Source organism: Carassius gibelio, chromosome A4, assembly GCF_023724105.1.
Source record: "Carassius gibelio isolate Cgi1373 ecotype wild population from Czech Republic chromosome A4, carGib1.2-hapl.c, whole genome shotgun sequence".
In the NCBI taxonomy this organism is placed as follows: Eukaryota; Metazoa; Chordata; class Actinopteri; order Cypriniformes; family Cyprinidae; genus Carassius; species Carassius gibelio.
In genome coordinates, this window is record NC_068374.1 from 28,286,411 (window position 1) to 28,306,159 (window position 19,749).

The 19,749-nt window shown below is 38.0% G+C and overlaps 1 protein-coding gene and 1 long non-coding RNA gene across 11 annotated transcripts in view; one reads left to right on the forward strand and one right to left on the reverse strand.

Moving 5' to 3' along the window:
• The window catches only part of LOC127975881 (glutamate receptor-interacting protein 1-like), a 224,930-nt gene that overhangs the window by 190,429 nt on the left and 14,752 nt on the right, over positions 1-19,749 (forward strand). For 7 of the 10 annotated variants that reach the window (XR_008157649.1, XM_052579950.1, XM_052579912.1 and 4 more), the window contains exons 12-19: positions 1,327-1,513; positions 3,273-3,418; positions 4,745-4,825; positions 10,662-10,731; positions 12,413-12,558; positions 17,710-17,914; positions 18,041-18,180; positions 19,388-19,564. Coding sequence is in view for 9 of the 10 variants with exons in the window: in XM_052579950.1 (XP_052435910.1) it covers positions 1,327-1,513; positions 3,273-3,418; positions 4,745-4,825; positions 10,662-10,731; positions 12,413-12,558; positions 17,710-17,914; positions 18,041-18,180; positions 19,388-19,564 (1,152 nt within the window). In the remaining variant the exon portion in view is untranslated. The remainder of the gene's footprint in view (positions 1-1,326; positions 1,514-3,272; positions 3,419-4,744; positions 4,826-10,661; positions 10,732-12,412; positions 12,559-17,709; positions 17,915-18,040; positions 18,181-19,387; positions 19,565-19,749) is intronic. The other 3 variants (XM_052579943.1, XM_052579981.1, XM_052579974.1) reach the window with 1 other exon arrangement.
• The window catches only part of LOC127975931 (uncharacterized), a 28,826-nt gene continuing 19,249 nt past the window's right edge, over positions 10,173-19,749 (reverse strand). The window contains exon 3 of the long non-coding RNA XR_008157663.1: positions 10,173-10,327. This is a non-coding gene — a long non-coding RNA (uncharacterized LOC127975931). The remainder of the gene's footprint in view (positions 10,328-19,749) is intronic.

Consider the following 19,749-nt stretch of genomic DNA (forward strand, 5'->3'; position numbering starts at 1 on the left):
AGCGATCTGGCGAGTATAAGAGGTTCTTTAAAAATGCGCGCAGGCCTGGTTTGGTGCCGGTCGATAACCCGCAGGCAGATTTCCGTATGACCGGGACGTGTCTATGGGGAAAGAGACCTCTTGGCTGTCGTCTGTGCTCCCTGGTGCTTGGGTTGATGGATTAAGCTTGGTCAGTCAAGGGTGTGACGGCCGCTCGTGTGTCGGACCACATTTTCACTCGGCTGTTTGAAAGCATACACTGTGAAACAAACATCTCTGAAAATTGGGCCTTTTTTGCAGCCCAGTTACAATGTGTGGCTTTGCAATTGAGATGTATCCCATGAGACTTTATAGATCTAGACAATTGTAAATGAGGTGCAGCGCGCTGTATAAATCAGGTTATGCTTATGTGCCTGTCTGCTTTTCGGTAAGCTGGTTTAAACGCTCTCAATCAGCTTGGTGAAAACAACAGGGTTTCTAATAGATATAGAGAAGATATACACAGTTTTTTAGTTAACATTATCATTCGATATTGCATATATGCCAGTGCATGTTAATTGTATTTTTACATTTATGATGTATTTTCTGTTATATAGTACTTGAAAGTTCACCTTTAAAAACACAAGATTAGTTTTTTATATATTTATATACATATTTATATGTGAAAAGGTAGCAGTCAGAAACAACACTGGTGCATTCCTAATATTTCACTTGTTAAAATAACTATATTCAGTCAAATATTAGTTTTTGTGGTGGTATTATTATTTATAATGACAACACTATTTTTTTAAGTATTGTATTATATAGTCATTTCAGATCCAGAGTCAGACCCATAAAATAAGGAAGTTCTAACAACCTCATAATTTGCACCGTCTACAGAAAGAGTTTCCCTAAATCCCTGTGGTCTGATTTGCGATATAATACACCAGCTCTATATCAAAGTGACTTTTCTTATTTCTAAGCACGCGTAGTTGGCCCAAAGATACTAGCACACATATTGAATTCTTATCTGCAGCGAGGGCACAAATCCAGCTCAGTCACTGCAAAGACTCACATGGCTGCCAACCTTTTAGTCTGTGAAAAGATGCTTTGAGATGCATACAGAACAGCTATTTGAATTTGCTTTATTTGATTTAAAGTATTTTTTACTAGAATTTGGTTGATTTATATATTTTTTAATGTTGATGGCCAAAGGAGAAGTTTAGCAGAATGTTCAAGCTGCTCTTTTCCATATAGTAAAAATGAATTGGGAGGGTCCTTTTGGGCCCCAAAAATCAATTTTGTAGGATTCTGTGAGAAACTTTCTGCTGTTTGTGACCCTGTTGCCCTCTGTTTTCATGCCTCTAGTGTCTCTGGCTTCCAGTACGGTAGGACTTGCCGGTCAGGTGGTCCACACAGAAACAACTGAGGTGACCCTCATCAGCGACTCCATCATGGGCTTTGGGATCCAGCTTCAGGGAGGAGTCTTTGCCACAGAAACCCTGTCCTCTCCTCCGCTCATCGCTTACATAGATCCCGACAGCCCAGCAGAGCGGTAAGATCCGCGACACAATTTTTATTAATCTCCATTAATCACCTCTTTTGACCTAGTTAAATCTCTGGGTTTTAATATTCCACATACCCTTCCTCAGATCAGAGCACTCGGCACGGCTTAATTGTTTGCGTTATCAGAGAAGTGTGAACTTCCCTTTGGGAATCTTGAATATTTAATCTCAAATCTAATTTTGATTATTTGAACACGTCCCAAAGACCACAGTTATTACATCACTGCACATCTCTCGCCGCTTAGAACTTGTCCTCCGCAGAGCCACGGCTTCATAAATGATATAATGCAATGATCACATATGATGTATAACTGCCTGGCCGTGATGATCTGATTTCCAGGCTGCTTGGGCTATGATTGACTACAGCATTACGTGATAGAGCAAAGCACTTCACTATAATTACCTGAGTGGCGGAGCCTCAGCTGGCATCCAAATGAGCTTACTGGTCGACCGAGGTGGATTTACATCCAACTTCACTGTAATTACTGACCTAAGCAACAGGAATGAGTCGCTGCCAGCTGAAGTTGTAATTGTTAAACCTTGTAATGCATAAACCTTGTAATGTTGGTGATTTGATAAAGAGTTACCGGAGTTGTACAAGTGGAACAAGAGTAGTAATGCTGCATTTTAAGAATTTTAATAATGCATTATTTCCCAAAAACATTTCACAGATTCATTTGAGCCTTTGTGGGGACACCCGTGTGGTGTTTTACTTTCTTTTTGGAGCAATATACAAAATATTAGTATAGTATAGTATTACAGAGTGAATTATAATATAGTAAATTATGATTTGTTACAGTAAATTACAGAATCATTTTATTAACTTCTCTTTTTTTACTGTGTATAGATCTGTTTTACTTGGTTTTGTCTCAGTGATATACAATATACAGTTTATTCACTTAACTTATAATACAAAGTATTATATTTAGTTAAATGCTGAAGTTCACCACTGTGGATTAGGTCGGTTATACGAGTTATGGTATTTTGGTGGTTCAATTTTTTTAATTCAATATAAATTGTAAAGTAAAATAAAATACAGTTAAAGAAAGAAATGTCCCGCTTATATTTGAATGTTGCTCAACATGATTTAGAAATGCACTACAAATTAACAAACACTAAATAATACATATTCCAGATGAATACACATCTTAGAAAAACATCACACTCAGAAAAGTATGCACGTTTTCAGCTGAACCTGTTCCTATATTGTAACTGGGTCTGTCAAGCTCTAAAAAGAACAAAAAAGAACCTTAAAAGGTAATTATTCTCAGTAAATATTTTCCTACAACACCATTGTTTTTTGAGGCTAATCACAATATGACTTGTTTGAATGTTTTACATTTTTGTTGTTGGTGATGCACACTGGATACCAGCATCCAAAAAGCAGAAACTACCTTATGGTGACCAACTTTGTTTTTAGCAGTGAAAGCAAAAGCAATTAAGCCATTCTGTTTTTAGTTGTTGTTCCCTCAGCTATTAAAAAGTGCTTTTACTCTGACCTTCAGCTAAGAGGACATTTGTATTTTTGGCTAAAGCGTAACATTCACTCACTAATGTCTATTTAACAGCGCCAGCTGGCATAATATAAGTGGTTGGCTGGTCAGTCAGTGTGAAATTTTTCCTGGGTCCCACTACCCCTTTTTGTCTCCCTCTACACCAGTCCATTATTTTAATTTTTTACCGTCTGCACAGCTAATCTGTTGGCCAGTGCAAGAGGAATGGTGTGTTAAATCTGCTCTCTGTACGCAGGTGCGGCATCCTGCAGATTGGCGACCGCATCCTGTCAATAAACGGCATCCCCACGGAGGACAGCACGCTGGAGGAGACCAATCAGCTGCTGAGGGACTCCAGCATCACCAGCAAAGTCACACTGGAGATTGAGTTTGACGTAGCAGGTAGGGACGCGTGCTGGCAGTGTAATCACAGGATAGGCCACGGCGAAAGTCTGTAGTCCTTGAGACACACTTTAAGTAGCTTGTCATCCTAGTGTTTTGTCTTATTTAATTTGGTTTGATAATTAATTAATCTTTTAAATTGTGTTTCTGACGACTTCAAGGAGACTTCTAATACGAATTAGAATGATTTCTGAAGGATCATGTGACACTGAAGACTGATGCTTTTTCATCATAAAAAATTAATTACATTTTAGAATATATACACATAAAAGCATTATTTTGAATTGTAATAATATTTCTTTTTTTAATGAATTTTTGGTCAAATAAATGAGCATGAGAATTCTTTCAGAAACTCTCAAAAAACTTACTAACCCCAAACTTTTGAATAGTGGTGCAAGTTATTTGTTAAATTAATTTGCAATATTTGTCATATTTTTGGCATGGCATGATTGTACCATTATTGGCAAGACCTGCATATTTCCATTTCCAAAACTGAATGTCAATTTAGTGTGCAACCCAATAAAATGTAAATGTTTATCACAGAGCAATAACATTTGCTTTTGGAAGGATGCGCTTGAAGGAGAAAAACGTAACCGTTTTTGCTTGTACAGTATTATTTATCGTTCAGGCCAAGTGGTTGTTTTAAAATACACTTTTGTTGAGGAGTTGTTTTGAATTACTGCATGATCATTTCTAGAGCAGAGGTCTTTGTGCAATGGCGGGTCACTGGAGAGCTGTGCATTTTCTTTCTTTGAGCGCTTGGACACTTCTGTCATTCTTTTTGAGTTTGACTCACTGCCCAGGGGAGAACGACATATTTTATGAAGATTTTATTTCTGCCATCTTTCCCAGACCGAGCTTCCTGCGCTTCTGTCAGAAAGATTGACTACATCTCTGCCCGAGAGAAAGACTGAATATTTAACTGCTCCATGTTCCCATGTCACTTTAAAGAGAGGGTTCACCCCCAAAAAATAATGTTGCTTTCTTTCTTGCATGTAAAACAAAGCAAGTAAAAGCTACTCTTTTACATGCAATGGAAACCACTATGGTTGATCACATTCATTGTATGGAAAAAAACAGCTTGGACATTCTCCTAAACATCTAATTTTGCATTCCATTGAAAAAAGATCATCATACAGAGTTGGAACAACATGAGGGTGAGAAACTGATGACAGAACTATGCCCAAGTGTTGGTTTGGACATTCATTTGAATCTCCACTTTTCGGTTTCAAAATGATCTATAAATTCACAATTATTCAATTTCCAGAATGATGGTATATATATAGGCTTGTATCTAAAAACCTTTTTTCACTTTTTTACATTTAGAATCTGTTATTCCGAGCAGTGGAACCTTCCATGTGAAGCTACCAAAGAAGCCAGGTGTGGAACTGGGCATCACCATCAGCTGTACGTATTCTTCTCTCACTTCCTCTATGCATATTAATAAGGCTGTCTTTGCTTGTGCTCTCGGACCTTCAATCCAAGTGTAAAAATTATATTTAATGGTGCATGTTAAGGCAGGCAAAAACCTTGAAGGAAAGTTGCTTTGGATACAAGCTTCTGCCAAATGCATAAATGTACATGTAAGAAAGTATAGTGAAAGAAAATGTATCTGTGAAAGTGTTGTTAAATAACCTTAAAATCCTTTTAGAGCTTTAATTGCCTCTTTAGCATTTTTCTGTTCATTAATCAGGCCACAAATTTAGAAATAAGTCTACACAATTGGGTAGTCCTTCATTGCCTAAATCACTGAATATGTGACATTTAACCCGTTTCAGTTCCAAATACATAAAATAAAATAAAAAAAGCATCTGGGTGACTTATTACTGGATTTCTTGGGAAATAATGTAGCTGTTGCTTATTAGAGTGATGAAAAAAAGGTTCTTACTCGGAGGGTTTGTGCTTATTACATTTTGAAGTTTTGCATGAAAAGCAGTGCGTAATTATATATTATCTCTCATTTATTGCAATAGTAAATTTAATTGCTAGGCACAGACTGTAGGTCACAGTGTCTGAGTCAGGAACTGAAGGCAGTTTCAGTGTATTGCTTTGTTTTTGTATATGTAGGTCTCTCGGGGCACCATAACATAATGATAATCTAATGATATTTTTGATTACAATACTCAAAGAAAAGCAAAACTTCTTTTAATCCCTTTATCAAATGCCTTTTGTATTTCAGTGATTACTAGTATATACCATTATATTTTTATCAATATTTCAAATTAACTTTTATATTTTCAGTTTAAATTTGAAATTATTTTTAGTGCTTTTATATGCTTTTGTAAGTTTTTTTTATATATATAATTTAATCATTTTAAATAATTGCAAATATTTTTATATATATAGTTTTATTTCAGTTAGTATTTTTTGTACTTTTTGTTTTTGGTTTTCCACCTTTCCACCTTTGGTTTTGCATATTTATATTTTATTTCAGAATTATTTCAATTAACAAAGATGTTTTTATTAATAGTTTTGGTAAATGATAACAGCACTGCCTTCTACCCTTGTAAAATGCCTGAGAAGGCACAGTTAATGTGACAAAACGTATTTTTTAGCATTCATATGCAGCCAGTGTCTGGTGCATTGTGGGGATTTAAGGCATTGAACTTGGGATCCTGCCTTTCAACTTTATATCGGTTTTTGCAATTTTATCTCCTCTGTTCTCTACACTAGACTACTTTCCAAACCATCATCATTCCCTTCTTCCTCCAGAGATACTGTGTCTATTCTCCTGTTGTGTCATTGTTTACCATCACCTGAGTCCTTGGAAAGATCGTTATAGATGGATCTGCTTGTGAATTCAGTCTGTTTTCCACCTGCAGTCAGGGACTCTGCAGAGCTTGCTTCGTAAACCCCACGCTCCTAACGCTCGAAGCCTTTCCCAGCTGCTTCATCAATGCCGCCCGCATTGTCAAGCCAGAATGATTCATCACCTCATCCCAGCTCGGTTTTGTGACAGTGACTGCTTTCCCCATTACAGCAATATGATACGAACTTTCTGTTATTAGCCAGAAAGCGTCTTCGTGAAATGCATTGGTGGACCCCATGCAACAACCCAGCAGTAATTGCTTCTCTCTGAAGCTGCGGTGTTGTTTACCTCCAAAGCAATTTTGCCCGTCGTCCTCCACACTTTCTAAATGAAAGTATTTATTATCTTACTGGTTGTGTACAAGTCCTCACATTTGTTACTTATTTGATGGGGCAAGATTCTCCCAGGATTGGCTACAGTATGTAGATATGCACAGTCCAAAGATAATAGCAAACGGTTCCCAGTAAAGCTTCTTTGTGGGTTTTTACAGCTGTCTGAACTTCCTTAATGAACCAGACGAACTACTCTGCCTGTGCTAAAGAAAAAATTCTGTAAGTGCTTTTCAGATCGTTAAAAACAGTTGGTTCCCATTCCAGTGTGTCTTCTCAAAGACTCCATGATATCAATAAACATAATAGTTCAACAGAACACCACAAAAAAATCTCTTCTATGCAACATGAATGGAAGATTCTGAAGAATAAATTGATGGCTCTTCAAGTATGCAAGTACAAATGAATGGCAGCTGGAGCTTTCGATATTCAAAAAGCACCATAATTCTGTATTACATTGAAGCCATATAATAGTTTTCTGGGAGGGAAAGAAAAATGGAATTCAGGATTTCAAATTTTATTACAATTTTTACTTTGAGAATCAGTCCAATTCATGAACAAATGATTCATGGTGGTTTAGTAACTGAATGATGAATCAAAAGATTTAGAATAAATGCAGAATGAAAGACCCAATGAATCAGTTCACCAAAAACATTGCTTTGTCGTCTATGGACTCATTCATTTTCAATGAATTATGACTTTTTGCCATGTTCTTCAAAAAAAATATATAAAAAATGTGTTCAGAAAAACCTAAAATACAGTGCACAGGTCTCTTTTATGGTGTTTTTGAATCCTCTTGCAACCCCCATTTACGCTAATTGCATGGAAAACAGCAGCTTGAACATTCATAAAAATATCTCCTTTTGTGTTCTACAGCAGAAATAAAGTCATACGGGTTTGGAACTGTGTAAGAATGAGTAAATAAATGAACTTATTGTTATTATTGGCTGATTCAGAGATCATGGAGTTTGCACTGATGGGTGGAGCTCTGGTTTTTAACTAATGAAGACCGAGTGCTGGATGAGATGTGTACAGAGAAATCCCATTCTAGTATTATATTTATGCAAAGACAGTCTAATCAATTATGCCTCCGCTTGGCTCAGGACCAGCAGGATGTCTGAGAAAATCTACTTTTATGGCTGGGAATGAAAGAGAAAGAGAGACGTAGGCTGTCCTATCCACATGTCGATCGATTTATGTATATGGACTTTGCCAAGCTCTTGTGGCCTTACTGAAGAGTTTAATGGCTTTCTGTTTTGTGCCTCTGCAGGGCCCGTATTTCTCAGGTACCAATAAAGCCATAGTAGGACATGTTTATAGATGTTTTGTTTACTTCTCCTTAAAGATTACCTTGTCGTCTTCTCCTGGTGGCATCTTGAAGAATAATACAAGATAATATTTGGCTGCTTAAACTACAGATTTGGCTTTTTTATAGATTCAGATTTTTATAGCCCAGAAAAGCAAGGTTAATTACTAGTAGAAATGCATTTGAAGATCACTGTGGCCACCACATAAAGTTTACATTAGAAACTGGATCAGATAATGCACAAAGCAAGTGTTTCCTTCATGCAGTTGTTCCAGTTTGACACGAAGATTGGTATTCACCTGGCCAGACCAATTTGAGCCGCAAAGTGCAGAGACTGTGAATGAGACACGCTATTTATCACGGTCAGGTCCAAATAGCAGTGCAAGCACAAGGGAGGAAACTGACAAATCAGCTACCAGTGGCAACCACAGTGCCACTTTAGGAAGCAGACAGAAGATGGCTGTATCTTTTCCATTCCGAATGTCATAATGTAGCCTGTCTGACAAATAAGAATCATCTTGTTGCTTGATTTCCAAAACATACCATCAAGCTGAGTGTCTGTTTATGTGAGAAGTCTTTTTTTGTTGTTGCTCTGGATGCTTGCTGTAAAATTCATCAGAGCTTCATGGAGTTGAAAGGATGTGCTTTGATGTGCTTCATCTGAAGGTGACATCACAGCGCTGTACTGCAGCATATGGTGAGGTGCCTTTAAGGTCAGCGGACATGCGCTCTCTTTGAGCGGAGCAGAAAACATGATTATTTCTTTGGTCCGAGAACTCACTAACATTTGGAGATTGAATTGTCAGATACATCACAGGAACTGTATTACTGACCATTTGCTCTCAGCTAGCTTGTTCAAACCTAGCTCATTCTGATCGACATCCTTAAAGCAATTTCTTTCCTCTTTTAAACTGCTAGTGCTGTAGTCCCTACCATCGAGATTGAATCTTTGACCTTTCTCCATGGAGTCATCCTTCATTTTCTCTTTTGACAGACAAACCTCCCTGACTTGCTTTCTAATTTGAATGTGGAAATAAAGTAGCTCTAATTTGGGTCTTTCAGGTCATATTAGCTGAATAAAGAGGCATTAGAGATGTTTTTCACACCATACTATACATAGTCACACTTTAAGATATATTCCTTTGTTAAAATATGCATTTTTTATGATACATTTTCCAATTTTATTATGATTGCATATTTCAAATGCATTATATAGTATATATACTTTGTTGAAAATAATTTTTTTTAGAGAACATCTCTCAAGTTATCAAGCTGCTCTGTGAATTGGAGCTTGCAGGGTTGTTCTCGAACTGTAACAACCCAGCACAGAAAACCTCTGAAACCATCTGTCCAACATGGACACATGCTCTGCATCTCAATGCGCAGAGCTTAAAGAACAGACCCCCACAGGGCAGCATAGGACAAGTCCCCATCACTGGCAGCCTGCACATAGTATCAGAATTGATGATGATTAAGCTGTAGCACCATCTGGAAGGCATATTAGGTAGAAAAGTGAGCAGGATTAACAAAAGAGATTATTTTTCTTATTCAAAGTGAAAAAGACATGACCTTCCAATCTGTACGTGATGCATTAAGTGAACATGAATCACCCTGAGCTCTTACGAAGAGAAAAATGCTCTGGCTCGTCACTCGAGAAGTTTAATATCACATCTCCAGATGATCCTGGTGGTTTAGCGACCATATGACATGTGATTATGAACTCACATCTGTCCCCTGTGCACCAGAATACAACTAGAGCTGCTAAAAAGGTCTATTTCACACTGACGTAATGGCTCTCTTCCAAATCCTAGAGAGCTGGCAGCAATTTGTTTAGGCTATATATTTATTAATTTATAATAATATAGAGCGGTTTTTACCATAATGTAATATTATATAACTTTTGTTTTTATCGAAGAACATACAGATCCTGAAACATCTGCATTCACAAAATAGTTAAATCATGGTTAATTCATTTAATATATCAACAGCTTAACCATGTTCTCTTAATAAAAGGTTTAAAAACTAGCAGTTTCTTCGTGATAAGAGCAGATATACAAGAGAGAAAAGATTACAGTACAATATATAGGTATATAGGGGATCTTTCAATGTTGTGTTGGACGATGGGGGGCTTAAGAGTCAAAAAATCGAGAACAACTATCCTCGACTTATCCTTGAAAAAATATATATAAATAAAATGGATTAACCCAAAGCTTAAGCTTATTTGTTGGTCTTAACTTGTCAGGCTGGACTGTTACCTGGTTTTATAGGGGTTTTAAAACTACTAAGGCAAGTAAACTATTCAGGCTGGTTCAGAGTGCTTTCTTTATGGTTAAAGTGTCATTTTTATATATGTACTATTATTTGCTGCGAGACTGTCGTCCAGCCAGCACTCTGGAAAATGTTTATCTCCGTTGTCAGTCAATGAGAGTGCCATCTTTTGCAGTGGTATCATGTCATTCTCCGAGCTGGAAAAAATGTAAAATAGACAACATACCATCAGTTCTGACTTGTCTGGAGTGACAAGTACTTGTTCACGCTACCAAAAGCAGCTAGTCCTCCACCAACCATGCGAAGAGGCACTACAAGTTGATACAAAGCTCTTGTCGTGTCATCAGATTTTCTCTCTCCAACATTAAAGACACTTTTTGTCACCAAGGCGGAACCTTGTATTTTACCTTTAAAAACTTCTAAGTTGTTAACTAAGAATGACTCTGAGTTAGATAATCAGCAGTGTTGCCTACAGAAAATGAGTGAGATTTGCAATTAAAAAAGTTTGATTGTTCTCTTCTCTCTTCACAGCTCCTTCCAGTAGGAAGCCTGGAGATGCACTCATCATCTCTGACATAAAAAAAGGCAGCGTGGCGCACAGGTACTGCCTCGCATCATTGTCTTGCACCATATCTCCTTTAAAATGTACTCTTAAATTCTAAAGAAACGCTAATCTCCTGCATAATAACTCATACAGCATCTAACACAGCTACACCCACAAGCATCTCTCGCTTTGCTATATTAAACAAAAAATACATGATGGATGGATTACGTTTTCTACCTGAGTGCACAATATTTCACTCAACAAAACACGCTTTAAAAACAGAACATCTTTCGATCTTTTTTATTCAGCACAACTTAAAAAAATAAAAGATAGTTGAAAAGTTTTGAACGTAATTGTGCTTGCCTTAAGTTGCCTCACATCATTTATTTTTGTATTTTGCATGGTATACACTATACACTTCAAAAGTTTGGAGTCAGTACGTTTTTTTTTTCAGCATATTAGAATGATTTCGGAAGGATCATGTGACACTGAAGACTAGGATAATGGCTGCTAAAACTTCAGTTTTGGTGCACGTCAGCACTGTATTTCTAAACTCTCATCCAAATCCGCCCTTCACCCATGCCTTAAATAGCTTCAAATGGACCCAAATGGCTAATGTAATGACATCTGCGCACAGAATTGAGCATGACTACGAGCGTATGCTATCTGCATTCGACCTGCTAAAGCATAATTATGCATATAAATGCTCATTTTCTCCAGGCTACAGAGGAAGGCTTCTGATTGAGTGCGGCTGAGAGAATGTGTAACCCTCCGTATAGACACAAATCTCTGCGTCTGCCCTGAGGAAAGGTGTTGAGTGCTGTTTGACTGCATAGTTGTTGATTGTGAGGTCTATGCAGGGCTGTTTGCAATAAAATCTAATCTAGTTGTACTGACTAGCTTAGTTTTTGTTGTTGTTGTTTTTTATAACCTTTCACTCATAGCTCGAGAGTACAGTATAACATTTCAGGTTGGTAAGATTTTATTTATTTCAAGGAAATCTCCATTTATTTGTTAAAATGGTTAGCAATATTGTGAGGCTAACAAAGCTGGGGGAAAAAATGATCCACGGCGATTGTTGGGGGAGGCTGTATACCAGTATAATTACCTCTTTCAGCACATATACTCTAATTTCCCATGCTTTTACATAATAGAACATATGTTTAACTGATAATTATGCGAGGAGGAGAGAGAGAATTGGGTTATGAACCGCTGTGTACGCCGTGAAGTGGTTAAACACGTGTCTGTCTGTCTTTGTATTCCTCATGTTAGACGGCCTTGGCTGTCGCAATCTTTCACATCTTGCTCTCCTCCATTTCAGCTCTATTAAAAGAGCCTAAAAATAAGTGAGCCATTTAATATGAAGAAGTGGTGGAATAATTGTGAATTCAGGCAGGATTACATCTCAGTGTCTAATCTGAATATAGAACGACACACAATTATGGCCAATATGATAAAAATATGCTAAAATTGCGTTTTTTTGCATCGGATCTATGTCAGCCCCTCTGGCTGCTCTTTACTGTGTCCCATGGTCAATACTCTAAATAATGGATGTGTTGTCTTGCAGAATGTGAGCTCAGAATACATTTGTAAATGTCTCTGCATTTACAGGGAGAAAATAACCTTTTTTAAATATCACAAGATGAAATGGAGATGTACTGCATGGCTGAGGAAGTATTAGTTTAAAAAATCAGAAACATTTGTGCTTGTAACTGTTTTTTCTTGTTCTCATTCAAAGGACGGGCACCCTGGAGCTGGGGGATAAGCTTCTGGCAATAGACAACATCCGTCTGGATAGCTGCTCCATGGAGGACGCCGTTCAAATCCTGCAGCAGTGCGAAGACCTGGTTAAACTCAAGATCCGCAAGGACGAGGACAACTCAGGTACCTCTGAGCCTCTGCAACTAAAATCCCCACACGGATTCAAATTTACACTAAAAACCCCCATGCGAGGATAGAAGACCTCAGCAAAGACTTCTAACACAAACGTTTGTTTGCCAGGATCAAGATAAAGAATGAGCTATTAAAACCTGACTGATTAGCTTACTCTAATCTGGTTTTAAAGATACGACAAGGACAGAAAAAGGACGAGATGAGAAAAAACATGGCAGCATTATTAGCTAGGAGTCCCTCAAAAGAAAAAGCTACCATTTTTCCATATTTTACTATGTTCTTCCTTCAACTTAGACGAGATGATACGTATCTATCCCGTCTCAGTGTGTGCACTTAATCACTGTAGCGTGCATCGCCACTATGTTAGCGTTTAGCTTAGCACCACTCATTCCTTAAGGGGCGGTCACACTAGACTTTCAACGTGCTAATTTTTTTTGGACGCTACTGCGAATATGGGTGGGAGCAGGATATAACATCAGACACCAAGGTTTCCCCTCAGTTATCACAACATGGATTCCGATGTGCTTGTACTGTGTCTTTTGTGATGGCGTCGAAAGCGTCTCTCTCTCGATTTATATATACACACTAAGCAATAAAAAATTATAAAATGTGTCTGCATTCGAATGTACCATATGTTCCTGTTTCCACTGACACTGCAAACCATGTAGCTTCTTTCTTTATTCCATTTTTTATAATCTTTTAAAGATCATTATATAAAATAGGATGCTGCGCTACGGCTATTAGCGCTTCCTTCATTTTTGAATTTCTATACAGAGAGGTCACGCAGTGACGTATCGATCTTCTACTGGTCTTCACGTGATGCGAATTCGCAGGTCAGAGTTCACCGAACTTGAACTCAGCAAAATGCTAAATTTCTTGCATGAGCTTGTGTTTCTGGTCTAACGCATTCGCATACGTATGAATGGAAGTCAATGGAACGAAAAGTGCAGTCTGACCGCCCCTTTACTATCCAAATAGGGATGAATTTAGAAGCCACCAAACACTTCCATGTTTTCCCATTTAAAGACTGAGTAGTTATACAAGTATGGTGAACCAAAATAAAATGTGGCGAAATTTAATCAAAAATAAGTTAAAAAGTTAACAAAAATGAATCATAGATTTTATTTCACCTACAAAATTATGAATATATTGGACCAATCGGATATATCGCCCATCCTCAGTGCTTAGTTACTGCTTGATAATGTTTTTAACATATTACATTTTGATGTTCCTTGCTGACATCCTTAGTTTTCCAAAGATAATTCAGTCAAAAAATCAATCTTATGTTGTTTCAGACCCAAATGACTTTCTTGAATATAGCTAGCCTCTGTTTTACTCTGAGGGAGCCCATGTTGAGGATTTGAAGAGGCTCTGCTACAGGAAATGTCACAGATCTTCGCTTCTTCTGGGCTTCAACAACATACACAACTCCCCTTGCTCCTGCAACCTCACAATTCATCCTTAATACTATTCGCATTGTGCTCATAGAAGAAAATTAGGTTTAATTTCTCTAATTTAATGCTCATTTGGTTCAATTATCCGATTAGAAACCCTTGGAGCCCTTATCCAGCTTTCTCCAAAGCATCTACCCACAATTCTTTGCTACAGAGGCATTATACTCATACTACAAAGCAGAACTGCGAATCACTTTCATTTGGCATTCATATTTCATCCAGGACATCCATTGTGTTCGTGAAATGGCACCTTATGTGTTTCAGTTCCTCACATCCAAAGCCAGAGGCTCGTTTAGATCTTTCTCGCTGGGAACATTAAGGTCGACGTTCATTTTTTACAAGCCCTTTTTTAGAGCTGTGACAACAAATCATCAGTCTGAGAGAGGCCGTGCTGACTGGCGTGTTAAGTGGGGGTAATTTCCCTCCCATCTCTCCATTAGTCCAGCACCAAAAAAACAAAAGCGTAATGAGCCAACCTCGTGTTAACGAACATCCCCAGACCCCCAGCATATACACACGCACACACAAATCAATGCAGTTACAGCTGCTGTGATCTGACGGATATCAACGCTTCATTGGTATGTGGATTGCGGGTGGGAAATGACAATGACTTGCCCTGAGGATCTGCAAGTTTTCCTCTATTTTTTTCACTTTCTCTTTAGCGCATTTCCTTCTTGGCGTAGCCATGTCAAAATGGGCAGGTTAACCTCTTAAAGGGATTATATGATCCTTTTTTAAAGATAGTTATTTTGTGTATTTGGTGTAACAGAATAGGTTGACATGCTTTAATGTTCAAAAAACAAATTATTTTTTAAATACTGTATATTATTGTAGGTCCTCTATGCCCTGCCTCTCTCAATCGTGTCTTCTACAAAGCCCATGCTTCTGATAAACGCAGTCTGCTCTGATTGGCCACCTTACCCCGTGCATTGTGATTGGCCGAACACCACAAGCAAACGTTGGGAATGTAATGCCCATTTCCTTAATCGCTAACTTCATCTTTCTAAATAAATGTAGACAGACACAGTGATGAAGCTCATATGTGCAGTACACAAGCCACGGAGGGTTAAGAAAGCGGACTACACTGTGCTTCCTCTCTCTCTCTCTCTCAAACACACCTGCACGCACACATGTTTGTTTTTTGTGAAAAGTGGGGACATCCCATAGCCGTAATGGTTTTTATACTGTAAAAAACGGAATATTATATGGGCCTTCACCAACACTAACCCTAACAGGAGACTTTGTGCATTTTTACTTTCTCAAAAAAACTCATTCTGTATGATTTATAAGCGTTTTGAAAAATGGGGACATGCTGAAGGTGTTATGTCCTCATAAGTCATTATAGAGATGTGTCCTGATATATCAAAAACAAGAGCATGCGCACACACACAATACATAAAACTAGGGTGCGATTTGTGAAACATTTTAATTCATAAAAATAAATCATGAGAACATGAACTAGATGATGTCATGCACTAATTAGCATATTTATGATGTAAGTAACTGAAAGTGCTGCTGCTCTTTGCGCTTGCTGAACACAGCAGATGCAGAGAGAGAGGCTCAGGCTGGGAAAGAGAGACCTCGCGCTCGTGCGGCAGCACCAGAGAGTTTCAGAGACTAAATAATGATTGCCCAAAAAGTCGCAAGATTTGTCACTAATCGCTTTTTTGGAAAAAAGTCACTAAATCTAGCGACAAAGTCGCCAAGTTAGCAACTCCACAACCCAGCAGACCGGCTTCAACCGTCTCGCAAGTGTTGATAGGCTATTACTCGTGAGGTGTAACCAATCAGATTTGAGCAGACATTGAGCAAGTCTGCAGAGTGGTTAATACAGAGAGTCTGAGTGCACTGTCAGCTATACCAGAGCCAGCCAAAGTAGCACATTTGAAAATAAAATTGACTTTAATCAAACCACGGATCAGTGATAAGTTTTGTGATCTGTCTCGCCACTAGTGTAGTAACACTTATCACTTTGAGGGGGGGGGGGGGGTAAATTTCAAATTTCAAACCATCAATACTCAATGGCCAATACTTCTAACTAGTAACAAAACATACTTATAGTAGCTGAATCAGAAGCACCAGATTGTCGTAGCAAAGTCAGAATGACCTCCTCTCCTAGGTTCCCGAAACGGTCTTCCAATGCGTTGCTGTTCTGTGGAAAGTAATCTTAAAGATTTCTAACTGCATCTACTTTCTGAAGGCCAAATAAAGTGCTTTTGCTTTGCCTAGATACACACAGGATCTCCCTGAAATGGCTGCTTCAAAACTAACTGCGGTTACTTGAACCAGGGCTTCTTTCTTTACGTGAACATTTGGGCGGCATTAAGTGAATATTTCCACATAGTGACATAGACATGAAGGGGCGTGTTAGAACGAGCCGTTTTAGGGGGGATTTGGGATTTTAGTCTTTGCAACTTAACAGATTTTTTTTCAGGCACCAAGAGCTTGTAACACTCCAAAGAGAAAGGAAAAAAAGTAAATCGCATCATATGACCCCTTTAATTGATGTTGAGCATTATGAATCAGTGCCGCAAATATTTTATAAAACACTTTAAAGTGGATTTCTCTGTTGCTGTAGCCACATCTGTTTGCCGAGTGCATGCAAAATGAGTTCAGTCTTATAATTAATTTACATTATGATTTCCTGTAACTCAGCTGGTAAAGCAACTAGCACGAGAATCCCCTGAGGACACACATACTGATACAATCTACAGCTTGAATGCACTAAGGCACTCTGGGCAAAATGAAATGTCTGACATGAGACATTTAGTCTTTTGAAGTGCATTGTGGGTCCAGGATATGGAGTTTAGTTCTCCTTTACATGATAACGTGTATTTTATGTAGAGGTAGGTGCAGTATCCATTTTTTTTTATGGATCACGGAGCCAATATCCTTTTTTATTACTATTATTATGAATTTGAATATTTTGCCAATCCCCTTGTATTTTCCATTTCTCATTTTTGCTTTTAATTTTTTTGGCCTTTCCCACTTTTTTTTTTTTTTTTTTCGCTTTCCATTACTCTCTAGCTTTTTTTTTTTTTTTTTGTGAGAACAATATATTGTTTCTGTCTTTTACTTTTATTCTGGTTATGTTTTTTTAGGGTTGTCGATCAATTATATCAAATTTTAGTCAAATTAATTACACGATGTGTTTAAAAAATGTGACTAATCTGATTCAAACAAAAAAATAACAAATTTTTAGATATGATTGTAAGTTGTTATTAATATGTAATTACATATTTATAATAACAATTTATAATAATATATCTATCAAAATTTAGATTTTGTAATCCTAAATTATATTATATATTTTGTAATTATAAATTATCTTCAGAAAATATTTGTGATTAAAATATACTGTAGCAATTCTGTGTGTACTGATACATTAAATTGCAGTATTTATTGCATATTATAAAATGATAATTTATGATAATTTATAATTATTATTATTTTTTAAAGGCAGTACTTGGTGAATGGTCAGTTGTGCATTAAATTGACATCTCTAGTATTTTTATCCCATTTCTATTTTTTTTCCTTCGATTCCTTTTCCTTCATGTTTTCTCTCCACGGATCTTTTATTTTCTGGTCAATACTTCTCCATCCTCCTTCGATCCCTCCTCTCCTTACCTCCTCTCTCTGACCGGTGTTGTGAGGGGTGTCTTCGCTCTGCTCTCTGCCCCTCTGTGAGGTATCCTACGTGATGGCAGTGTTGATAGGGACGCCCGTGTGCTGTTGGCCTGTGTTGCAGACGAGCAGGAGAGCTCTGGTGCCATCATTTACACGGTGGAGCTGAAACGCTACGGCGGGCCGCTGGGCATCACTATCTCGGGCACCGAGGAGCCCTTCGACCCCATCATCATCTCTAGCCTCACTAAAGGTGGCCTGGCCGAGAGGTACGTTCTATCAGTCTTCAAGCCTGTCAGCAGTTGAGAAATATCACATTTAAGATGTATATATCTTGTAAAAACAAAAAGGCTTTTGCCCTTTTAGAGCGAGTTGGTGTGCTCTTGTGTCCACAGGACCGGTGCCATCCACATTGGTGATCGCATCCTGGCCATTAACAGCAACAGTCTGAAGGGCAAACCTCTCAGTGAGGCCATCCACCTGCTTCAGATGGCAGGGGAGTCCGTCATACTGAAGATCAAGAAGCAGGGAGAATGTGAGTGCTGACACGCACACTTACAGCCCAATGGCTTTTTATTTGTGCACTACAGGTCATAAGTCTGAACTCACTTCTCATAAAAAGCCTTCCAAGCTAAAGGCTTAATGGTTTATGCTCAAATACTTCAAGTTAATTTTGTGTACAAATGCATAAATGGTGCCTGTATATTGAATCACATTGCAAAAAACACAATGTAATAAAATTGTATTACTTAATTTTATGTATTTTTTTTTTTTTTTTTTTTTTTTATTTACAGTGAAGGGAAAAGTTTTTATCATTTAAATTTTTTGGGGGGTTACTTAAAAATTCTATTTTCTCATTTGAATTATTTACTATTTTTTTAAACATTATTTGTCTAACCATATTTCCCAGACTTCTGATTGGCACGTTCTTTCACTGTTCTGTTATCTGTCACGCTTTCTCACACCCATTAAAGCTGCAGTAGGGAACTTTTGTAAAAATATATTTTTTACATATTTGTTAAACCTGTCATTATGTCCTGACAGTAGAATATGAGACAGATAATCTGTGAAAAAATCAAGCTCCTCTGGCTCCTCCCAGTGGTCCTATTGCCATTTGCAGAAAGTCATCCGCTCCCGGTAAAAAACAACCAATCAGAGCTGCGGTCCGTAACTTTGTTTGTGTTCAAAATGTAGAAAAATGAACATAATAAGCGAGTACACCATGAATCCATTTTCCAAACCATGTTTTTAGCTTGTCCTGAATCTCTAGGGTACACCTATAATAAGTGTTTATATTCGGACTATTTTAGATTGCTTCGGGGGTACCGCAGCGGAGTAACCCAGTACCTTTGTGATTCTTCATAGACATAAACGGAGAGAAGTAGCTCCGGCTACAATGTTCTTCCGCAAGACGCAAGCAGTTCTGTTTATTAACCGCTAGAGCGTCAAAAGTTCCCTACTGCAGCTTTAACTCCCAGAGAACTGTACTGTATCTTTGTAGCGCTAAAAAGCAATAAAGCTGCCTAGCCGTGAGTCATTAAAGCCTAAGGTCTGATTAGTTTTGTCTCCATCTATCATATACTGTAGACTGACAGTAGACAAGGTAAAGTTCATCATCCAAGAACAAAAGATCAAATGAGCACTGATTTGTGGGCCTAATATCCAATAAGTCTGGATCTCTCTGGTCTGTTGACTGAGATGGGATATGAGTCAATCATCTTCTTTTTTCCTTCTTTCTGTAGTGGCAAGCCCGAAGCAGCCCTCAGTAACGGGTCGTTTGAACGATCTGAGTGATATGGAAGATGATAGTCAGAAACCCAGTAAACTCTCGGACAACTATTCCACTACCATTCCCAGTGTGGACAGCGCTGTGGAATCCTGGGATGGCTCTGCCATTGACGCCACCTTCAGCACCCAAGGTAAATTTGAGTGTGTGGTTCTAAATATGTTTTGGTACTTGTTTTACGAAATGCAATTAGTGTTTCTACCTTTCAGGTTTTGAATCAACTTTATCGCAGGAAATGCGTCTCAGTACCCTCTAGGCGAAAATTTGATTGGAGCGACATTACATTGTTTAAATTATATGTGCCATTTAGAACGTTCC